Source organism: Ursus arctos, unplaced genomic scaffold (assembly GCF_023065955.2).
Source record: "Ursus arctos isolate Adak ecotype North America unplaced genomic scaffold, UrsArc2.0 scaffold_13, whole genome shotgun sequence".
Classification (NCBI taxonomy): Eukaryota; Metazoa; Chordata; class Mammalia; order Carnivora; family Ursidae; genus Ursus; species Ursus arctos.
The window spans coordinates 27,465,768-27,475,977 of NW_026622797.1; the positions used below are offsets into that span (position 1 = coordinate 27,465,768).

General features: G+C 40.0%; 1 protein-coding gene across 2 annotated transcripts in view; it reads right to left on the bottom strand.

The window, feature by feature from the left end:
* The window catches only part of PDE7B (phosphodiesterase 7B), a 314,282-nt gene that overhangs the window by 67,184 nt on the left and 236,888 nt on the right, over window positions 1-10,210 (bottom strand). For both annotated transcript variants that reach the window (XM_026504869.4, XM_026504867.4), the window contains one exon: window positions 6,781-6,864. In XM_026504869.4, coding sequence (XP_026360654.2) covers window positions 6,781-6,864 — 84 coding nt within the window. The remainder of the gene's footprint in view (window positions 1-6,780; window positions 6,865-10,210) is intronic.

Below are 10,210 nucleotides of genomic sequence, written 5' to 3' on the forward strand. Positions count from 1 at the left end.
GTCAGAAAGGAACCACGACCACAATCAGTGTCTTGTCCTTCTTCTAGGGGAAGACAACTATTGAACTTTGAAATTGTGGAGTGTTACCCTGGCGCTCACAAGAAGTCTGAGCTTGTCCCAGCTGGCACCTCCCTTCTCTGCTTGCAGAGAATGGGGCTGGGGGCCTGAATTTTGGGGACAATTGGATATCATCTTCTGAACATGACTTCTTTCAAATCATCCCATAACATTTTTTAAAGGATATTTTATTTTGTTTTTCTTTTTTTCTTCTTTAATTGAGACATAATGGACATGTAATACTGTGTAAGCTTAAGTGTATAAAGTGTTTGATTTGATACACTTATGTATTGCCATATGATTACCACAGAGATTAGGTCATATAATTATCATTTAATTATTGATTATAGAGTGAGAATAATTAAGATGTAGTCTCCTAACAACTTTGAAGTTTATAGGCTGACTATAATCACTGTGCTGTGCTTTGGATTTCCGGGACTTTTTTTTTTTTTTTTTAATTTTATTTATTTATTTGACAGAGATAGAGACAGCCAGCGAGAGAGGGAACACAAGCAGGGGGAGTGGGAGAGGAAGAAGCAGACTCATAGCGGAGGAGCCTGATGTGGGGCTCGATCCCATAACGCCGGGATCACGCCCTGAGCCGAAGGCAGATGCCCAACCGCTGTGCCACCCAGGCGCCCCATGGATTTCCGGGACTTATCTATCTACTAGTTGTGAGTTTGCACCCTTGAACAACATCTCACCCTGTAACATTTTAATGTAAGCACTTTACATTTTGTGCGGTTCTCATAGATAACATTAAGAATCACCTTTAAGAAGGAAACTGAAAGGCTGTCACCATCTGCTAGGAATTCTTTCTTAGAAAACTGAGTTTGTAAACAAATTGTCCCCCTTTAAGGGGGGACATCACGTAACACCAAATGGTTTGTAACATGTGGGTGGCTTTTGGTTGACGGTTCTTCTGTGAACGTATTTTATATTAATGTAGAGTGTAATGTTTTAGATGGCAGCTTTTATTTACTTACTTACTTACTTATTTATTTTTAAAGATTTTATTTATTTATTTGAGAGAGAGAGAGAGTGAGAGAGAGCATGAGTTGGGGGGAGGGGCAGAGGGAGAGGGAGAAGCAGAATTTCTGCTGAGCAGGGAGCCAACAGGACTGGATCCCAAGACTCTGAGATCATGACCTGAGCCAAAGGAAGATGCTTAACTGACTAAGCCACCCAGGCGCCCCTTGATGGCCACTTATAAAAAAGCATTGGAAACTCTGGGTCACTTCTCCTTTACAAAAATATATATTATTTATTTATATATTAATTATATTTACATATTATTTATGTTATTTAATATTTACATTATATAATATAATATTTATATAATTATGTATTATATGTGTATAAATAATGTATAATGTATATGTATAAATATGTATGTATAAATGTATATATAATATATATGTATCATGCAATATAAATATATAATTATATACTTATATATTATACATATATTTATATATCATACATATATTTATATATCATATATAAAGAAATAGTAGTTACTAGTTTTATTTCAAATATAATGAGCAAAGAAAAATCTTTTTGTACCCCTACTAAAATGACCTTGTGCAGTTATAATGGCCCTGCCTGGAGAGGCAGATCTGGAGGAACAGGACTTTAACGATCAAGATTAGCAAATTAGCCAACGGGAAAAGCCAAAGAGCCAATTAACCTACGACTTCTGCCAAGCCCCGTGGCTGGTCCGGAGCTCCAGGCTCTCTGTGGCCGCGGAAACGTGCCGCCTTAACACTTCCGGCTGAAGCTGCCTCGTTCCTTCAAGCTCCACAGTCACTGGGAAGGTTTGCTTTGTATGTCGCTCCCTTTGCTGCGTGATGTGGAAATCACATTGTGTTGCTCTGAAATGGTTGCCATGGGAACATCTCCACCTAGTCATTATCTACTCAGCCTACTGATTATATTAAACCAGGAGACAGAGATGTACAAGGGGCTCTGTAGCCCCCTGTTGTGCAGAAAACTGTGATTGCTTCTGCGACATTTTCGCCTCTGTGGCCACACATTTCTCAGAACACTGTCTCGCCGTTTTCTCTTCTCTCATTTCCCTCCAAACAGAGTTAGGGAATGACATAAGTCTATAGGACGTTAGGATAACTGAGTCATTACATTCCCATTCCTGCTGCCCTCTTCCGGGTCTCTGTTTTCGTACCTCCTGTAGAATAAAAATAATTGTCACTTTCCCTCACTCTGTTCTGCCCCTCCATGCTTAGGTGTAAAGATAATGCTCTTCTTTAAATGTCTATGATTCCTGTGTCCTGCACCATGGTGCTGAAGCCACATTTTTCTGTTACTTATCCAGAGAAGCTTCTCAAAATTCATACAAATGCTTCTTTTCTAAATTATATAAAATATAAACAGTAAACGGAACTGGCTGTCAACAGGTAACTTCATCTTACATATTTCTCAATAAAGAAGTGCATGGGTCTGGATGCGTCTCTTATGAGGAGGATTTTCTGACCTTTATTCCTGGATTGAAGGTGACATTTAAGAGGTGTTGTCTTGAAGTAACTTCTTTTGGTAGAAAAAACTATAAAAATCCATTGGCCTTGTAATTATTGTCTAAACCAGAATACTTAGGGAGTGAAAAATGGCATTAGTAAGTTTGCCTAGACAACAGGTGCAAATTTCATTATGCCAGGCAAACCAGGTATATATCATCACCTTATATATAGACAAAAAATAGTAAATTGATATTGCCTTATATATACATAGGCATGGTAGTACCATGTCTTCATAAAATAGGGGGAAAGGGATACCTCTTCCAGAACAATGTTTGTGCAGTTTGGAATTGTAACTGTGGAATTTAAAATCTGGATTAGCAAGGAAGTTCCCTTTCTGTTTATATTTCTATCTCATGTAAATTAAGTCAATGTGAGTCCATTCTTGAAAGTAAAGTGATGGCACTGGGGATTGAAAAGAAAAAAAAAATGACATTAACAAAGGAAAATAGACCAGGCTGAATGTACCTATGGAGATGTCATAAACTTTTAAATTTGTTTAAAAATCTAACTTAAGGGTTAGTTACTTTTTTCTGTTAAGGGTCATGCAGTAAGTATTTTTGGCTTTGTGGGCCACATGGTCTCTGTTGGAAAGTAACTGTAGATGATATATAAATGAAGGGCATGGCTGTATGCCAATAAAATCTTATTTATGAGACAGGCATGGGCGGGAGCATAGATTTACTGCATTGGTTGTCATCGGCCCAATCTCATTCTAATTGTCTGTTTTAATGTCTAGAAGCTTTGTTCTGGTAGAAAGTTATTTTCGATAGTAATTCTGACATCTTCTTGTTCTGCTGCGGCGGGTTGGGGCAGTACCTAACGGGGCCAGTGGAGAAGTGCAATGGGCCTTATTATTTAATGTACATTTTAGTCACGCATGTTCCAGCCATTCAAGATATGTGTTGAAGTGGGGCTAGAAGGTAAACCTCCAGCCATACTTTGGACAGGGAGTGGCAGCCATGTGGATTTAGTAAGCATTTTAGAAGAAAGACTGCCAGGATGCAGACACAGGGAGGCTCTGGTGATTTGGCTTTTCCTATAAATGGTCTTTTAAAAAAAAGTCCTACCTAGATTCTACCTTGGCAGAGAGAGCAAAACTGCAAGCACCTAAGGAAAATAATGTCTTCAGTCCCTGCCTCTACTTGGAAAAAAAATGGCCCAAAATGAAGGTAAGTGACACAAAAAATTACTTTAAACTAGTCCGGTACTTACTGTGTAGAACTGGAATCAGTCGGTAAAAATAAAAGTTTTAGGAGAAAGTCCCAAAATGTTCCTTTGGAATTTATCTTTAAATCTTTATAGAATTATAGAATTTAAAATGTTTCCTTTTAGGCAGAAAGCATATACTAACAACTCACGCAGGCAAACCTCAACAAGAACATGGACAACATTAAAGAGAATTAGATAGACTGTATGTAAAGTAGTAGGAGCTGTGACATAAATATTACATCTTTTTTTTTTTTTTTAAAGATTTTATTTATTTATTTGACAGAGACAGCCAGCGAGAGAGGGAACACAAGCAGGGGGAGTGGGAGAGGAAGAAGCAGGCTCCCAGCGGAGGAGCCTGATGTGGGGCTCGATCCCAGAACGCCGGGATCACGCCCTGAGCTGAAGGCAGACGCTTAACCGCTGTGCTACCCAGGCGCCCCAATTAAGTGACTGTAGCAACACAGAGAGCCACATACGTGCTGCTACCTGGTGACAAGCTGCTGTAATTGCAGGCTAATCTACAGATGGTGGAGAGTGACCACAGTCATGTTATTGATTCTATTTCCAACTCTCTAACCAGGCATAGCAGGCATTTGCCAATGGAATGGACAGTACCACAAATAAGGAAAAATCTCAGAGGGCTTCAGTCCTATCAGAGCTGTTGAGCAAAATATAAAGGATAACTGATGTATATAATTATTTAATAAAATCTTTTTGAGGGGATCTTTTGATCTAATTGGTCAGTTAACAGAAGTTAGTGAGAGGTCAGTTCTTTGGGATCTCGTAGTCTATTTAGGGATGTGTTTTATATCTAGGAAAAAAAAATTGAGTCCACCATAAAACAAAATACGATGAAAGTAAATTGATATTGCCTTAGCATGTTTTACTGATAAAGAGACATAAGCGAGGAAGTTATTTAAAGTGGAGTGCTGAGCAGAGGAGAAAGGGAATTTCAGAGTGGATGGTCAACACCGTCACTTAATGTGTGAAAGGTCATGAGCAAAAGATGGGGTGAAATGGGCATGAAGGGGCAAAAAGCATCTCATACCAGGGGAAGGAGGCTGGGGGTGAGTCCAGGCACTAGGAAGTTTCTAGAGGACCTACAGAAGAGGGGTAACAGGATGGCACCTGTTTGTAAGTGATTTGTTATATAGTGAATAATATAGTGAAATGTTATCTGCATTGGTTTTCTGTTTAAGCTTTTTATATTTTTTTGGTTTTTTTAAATGTTATAAAAGTAAAACAGACTAATTGTAAAAAACTCAAAATCCAAGTGTTACAGAAACCTATGATGTAGACAGTGAAATATTCCATAACCCCACTAACAAAGATAACTGCTATTAGCTGATGTTGCTTGTTAACAGTAGGATAATTTAGAAACAGATTATATCGCTTGGAACCTTGAAATTATAACAAGAAGTATCTCCTATTTTCCTAATTCATTCATGCCTTATACTAGAAACCATGATATAATCTCATCTAATATTGAAAGAGGTTTTTTGGGTTAATTTCCCTATCTCGCACTTAGTAGGTAAAGCCATTGGTGAGTCCTGGTCTCTGTGAGACAGTGAACTAACTTGACCCTTTGCTCATTCCCATCTTGCTTGGTGGAACCATATGCCTGGCAACTGGAAATCAGTACAGTCTGGAGACTGTCAAAGGGGTAACTCCCATGGGTAGCTGGAACAGCCTAGTGGAGGTCATAAGGAAAGGTAAGAGACACCATCAGAGTTCCCCCACTGTATTCCCCAATATAGCCAATATTTGCATTGGTTTGGCAAATCAATTTTGTCTTCTAGAATGTGTTTTTGGGGGCTGGGTTGGGGAGGTTATCTCTAGTAGGGAAAGATTACTCTAAATCTCTGTGTCCCAGAAAGAGCTGAGCAAATAGATATTGCACATTGATAGGGAAGTTTAATGAGCTAGGAGATTATAAGCATCTCCATTCCCTACTGACCCTTTGAGGATCTAAAGATAGCAAGTTTTGACTTCTCCTAGTAATTTTTAGGGGTCAAGGTAAATCAAATTACCTCTTTTGCTGAACTTGTTTATTCCAAAGGAAAGTAATACTGTGTGGGTGCAACCCAGCACTTTGAAATTTATGGATGGGAAGTGACATGAGAACCAAACACTGAAAACCTTGGAGCAAACTGTGAAATTTATCCACTTTCTCCCTCTACCGGCCCCTCCAAGTCCAAAGTGCAGGATGATTGCAATCGTTAGAAGACATGAAATCAGGTGGGGTGACTAGTCACTGTTTGGGTTTCCAAAGGAATTTGAGATTAACAGAATTATGAACTGGAGATTGAGCAAAACTCCAAACAAAGAGTAGTATATGAAGAAGGGGAAAGGTAGACATTAATGACTTCCTGAGGTATTCGTAATGGAGGAAGCAGCAAGTACAGACTTCTAGGGCTCTGCCATGGTGAAGACTTTTACCAGAAAGGTGAGAACCGACCTCAGGGACCTCGATTAAAGAAGGGAGAATGAGACAACAGACAGTTACTAAGGGCAGCTGCAGAACAGGTTTCCCTGTGGGGTTTTAACAATAAAATAGAACCTCATCTAGTCTAGTCCTGAATGATGGTGGAAAGAATGTGCTGGATAATAAAAGGAGTAAGCCTCCTTGTATAGGACTTCACAGTTTTTAAGACTTACATTTTTATTTTAATTTTTTCCCACTTTATTGTAGTTTATTTTTTTTCTTTTCAAATTTTTATTTAAATTCTAGTTAGTTAACATAAGACTTACATTTTTAAAGCTGACCTGATCTCATTTGATCCTCACTAAAGCTCTGGCAGGTAGGCAGTGCCAGAATTACTTCACTAGGGAGGAAATCTAAAGACAAAGGGTTAAGTTCCATTTGGGAGGGGAGACATGGAGGAAGGAAGGGTTTTGAAGTTCAGAGGGAAGTGAGATTTTTTTTTTTTTTTTTTTAAAGAAAACGTTTTTTCCTTTCCAGGTACACTTGATTACTCACTGTTAAGTAGGCGGAAGTCAATGAATGGGTAGGAGCCACGGCGTTCAGCAGGAACCCCCGTCTGACCCCTTAGTCGTACATCTCCTAAAAAACAGAAAATCCAAACAAATGTTTGAAAACGTTGCCAAGTGTATTCACTTTTCCTCTGTAAATGCTCTTACCCACTTATGTCACTGGAACCGACACCAAATGTCAGGAGGAAAATGATTTCCATTCACCCTGTATAAGAGAGAGCTATGTGAGAAGGTGTGTTTAATGAATGCTGAGTGTAATGAACTTGGCGATACTCTTAACGAGCGAAGCAGCACTCTGCTCCCTTTTAGATTTGCCTGGAAGATGGGTCTGTGAAATTTTCGTAATTTACAAAATGTCCATAGTCTGAGGGCCACAGAGATGAGGTATCTCACTCTGGGAGGATGAATGGTGTCCTGGGATTATAGCTTTTATTCTTATTAGAATGTTTAATTGCCCAGTGTTATTTCTCTTGGTTCCAGCACAGTTGCCTTCTGACGGGTGTCTACCGTCCTGTTCCCTGGGCTGTGTCACTAGAAGCCACTCAGTGAAGGCCAGCCCTGCTCCAGGTACTTCGGACACTTTGCCACCCTGTGGTACATAACATAGTCTGTAGGGTTTGTAGAACTGATTCATTTGTAGGTTTCCTTTAATGTCTGCATTCACTTTCCTTTGTGATATGTCTTCTGCCTTCCTGATCAAGGGAAGTAATGAAGTAGAATGGAAAGAGTGAATGAAACAGACTTGTCAATCTTGGCTCAGATACTTGCTGCCTGTATGGTCTTGGGAAATTTATTTCTCTTAGCCTCAGTTGCCTCCCTTCAAAGTGTCATTGGTTGGATAATCTACAGTAACACTTGCTGCCTTGCAATAAATCATGTACTTCTTTCTCAGCTCCTGCAAAGCAAGGATCATGCACATTATGTGTTTTGCATTTTTTCCATAATGTGTTGTATATTGTATGGCACATAACAGACTCTAAGTGAATGTCTTCTGTGACAAGAATAAATATAAAGACAAAATTTGCCAATTAGGACATAAAGTATGGAATTAGAGGAGAGGTAAAAATACATGAGATCTATATTTCTGGAAGAACTGAATCAGGGAAGGCTTCAGTTCCATGAGTAATGGGTCTACTCCCATAAACCACTCTTTCCCAGATGTGAGGCGGCAGCGGGGCCTTAGCCTATGAGTAGAGAGGAGGGACAGTCTTCTCTCCTCCATTCGTCCTCCTGGAGTTAACCAGGGCCTGAGTGAGATCCCCTTCAGCTGTAACCCACACCATTGGCAATATTTAAAATATCCCTTACGGGGGCGCATGGGTGGCACAGCGGTTGAGCACCTGCCTTCGGCTCAGGGGGTGATCCCGGCGTTCCGGGATCGAGCCCCACATCAGGCTCCTCCGCTAGGAGCCTGCTTCTTCCTCTCCCACTCCCCCTGCTTGTGTTCCCTCTCTCGCTGGCTGTCTCTATCTCTGTCAAATAAATAAATAAAAATAAATAAATAAATAAATAAATAAAATAAAATATCCCTTACGGATGAGTGTTGTGTGTATTTGGGTTTACAAATTGCAAACTGTGAGCCTCTAGACTATTCTGTGCCTTGAATTTTATATTGGTACCTTATTTAATGCTTTGTATAATCTGATATTATAGTGCCATACTGATATTAAGGAATGTTACAATTTATGGAATAAAGCAAAATGTTACAATTTATGGAATAAAGCAAAATGGGAGGATGAAATCATGTTAAAAATACTAGTAAGGCAGGATGCAGGACAATTGTAATCTCCTAGCTCATTAAGGGAGAATACCTTAAGGAATGTTACAATTTATGGAATAAAGCAAAATGGAAAAGTATTTTTATAAATATGAATATCATCTGACATCAAAGAAAGGAATGCTGTTAGCATTTGGCAAGTTCCTGGGGTGGATGGCCAGCAGTTATAGGAAAGCCACTGGGGAGAGCTGAAGGGTTTTCCTGCCTTCAGCAGCTTGTCTTGAACACCCCATGTTTATAACACTCCAGAGAGTTTACAAAGCACCTTTACAAACATCACAGTATATTTACTTTCTTGTTTATCTTGTTGGATCCCCACAATAGTCTTGTGAAGAGAGTTACTATTATTCTCCTTACTTTATAGGTGAGAGAAATGAGGCTCAGGGAAGAAAGCAAAGGACTGCTATTCACCTACCCAGTCCCAGCTCAGGGCTCAGGCCCTTTAAGGGCTCTTGGTAGGGGCGCCTGGATGGCTCAGTCGGTTAAGCATCCAATTCTTGGTTTCAGTTCAGGTCATGATCACATGGGTCTTGGGATTGGCCCTGAGTTGGGCTGCCCACTCAGTGGGGAGTCTCCTTGATGATTCTCTCCCTCTGCCCCTCCCCCTGCTTCCTCTCTCTCTCTCTCTCTCTCAAATAAATAAATAAATCTTTAAAGGCACTCAGTAGATCACTATTGACTTTAAGTGACTGTCTTTAAGTTTATGGTCCTTTAAGCTTAGAATTAGCAGGGCTGGTCCTTAAATCTGGATGACTGAACTTCACGGCAGAGCTCTCTCCTCAATACCATTGGTTACTAACCTTAAGGAGTGTGCACACCTGGTTTAAAAAAAAAAAGTCAGGGGCCCCTGGGTGGCTCAGTCGTTAAGCGTCTGCCTTTCGCTCAGGGCGTGATCCTGGGGTTCTGGGATCGAGCCCCACATCAGGCTCCTCTGCTGGGAGCCTGCTTCTTCCTCTCCCACTCCCCCTGCCTGTGTTCCCTCTCTCACTGCCTCTCTCTCTGTCAAATAAATAAATAAAATCTTAAAAAAAAAAAAAATCAAAGACCCTCACATGACAGAAGGTGAAATTTAGCAGCCATTGAGAAATACAGCATGTCAAAATGATACAATAAATTCAGCACTGCCTAAATGATTTATATTTTAGTTTTAGAAGATAGACATATACTTCAAAACTTCTGCATGGATGCGACTATTCATTTGGTCTACAAATCTGGCTAGGCTTTAGGTTTGTTGACCTGCTGTATCATCCCCGTGGGTTTCTCTGGAAAGTTTTAGGCTCACCAATTGGAAATCGCTTGTCCACTAGTACTTTTTTTCTCTCAGTATTAGCAAAGCATTCCTCCTGACTTTGCAGGTCAGAAGGTACTATTTTCCCAGAAAAGGTCTGTATAATATCAAGAGAGGTTTTAAAGCCTTTGCCGAAATTTATCCCATTTGTCCATCTGACAGTCTAAGGCAGAGGATGCCCATTATCTTGTAAGGCTTTATGTTTAGGGAACCATCAAGAGACAGCACCACGTGGCAGAATGGGTAAAGGGAAAGCAATGCGCGAGTAATTCAGAGACTCCTGTTATTGAGAGGATTAATAATTCACCATCTTGGGTGGTTGTGGACAAATCAATAACCACTTGGAGGTCT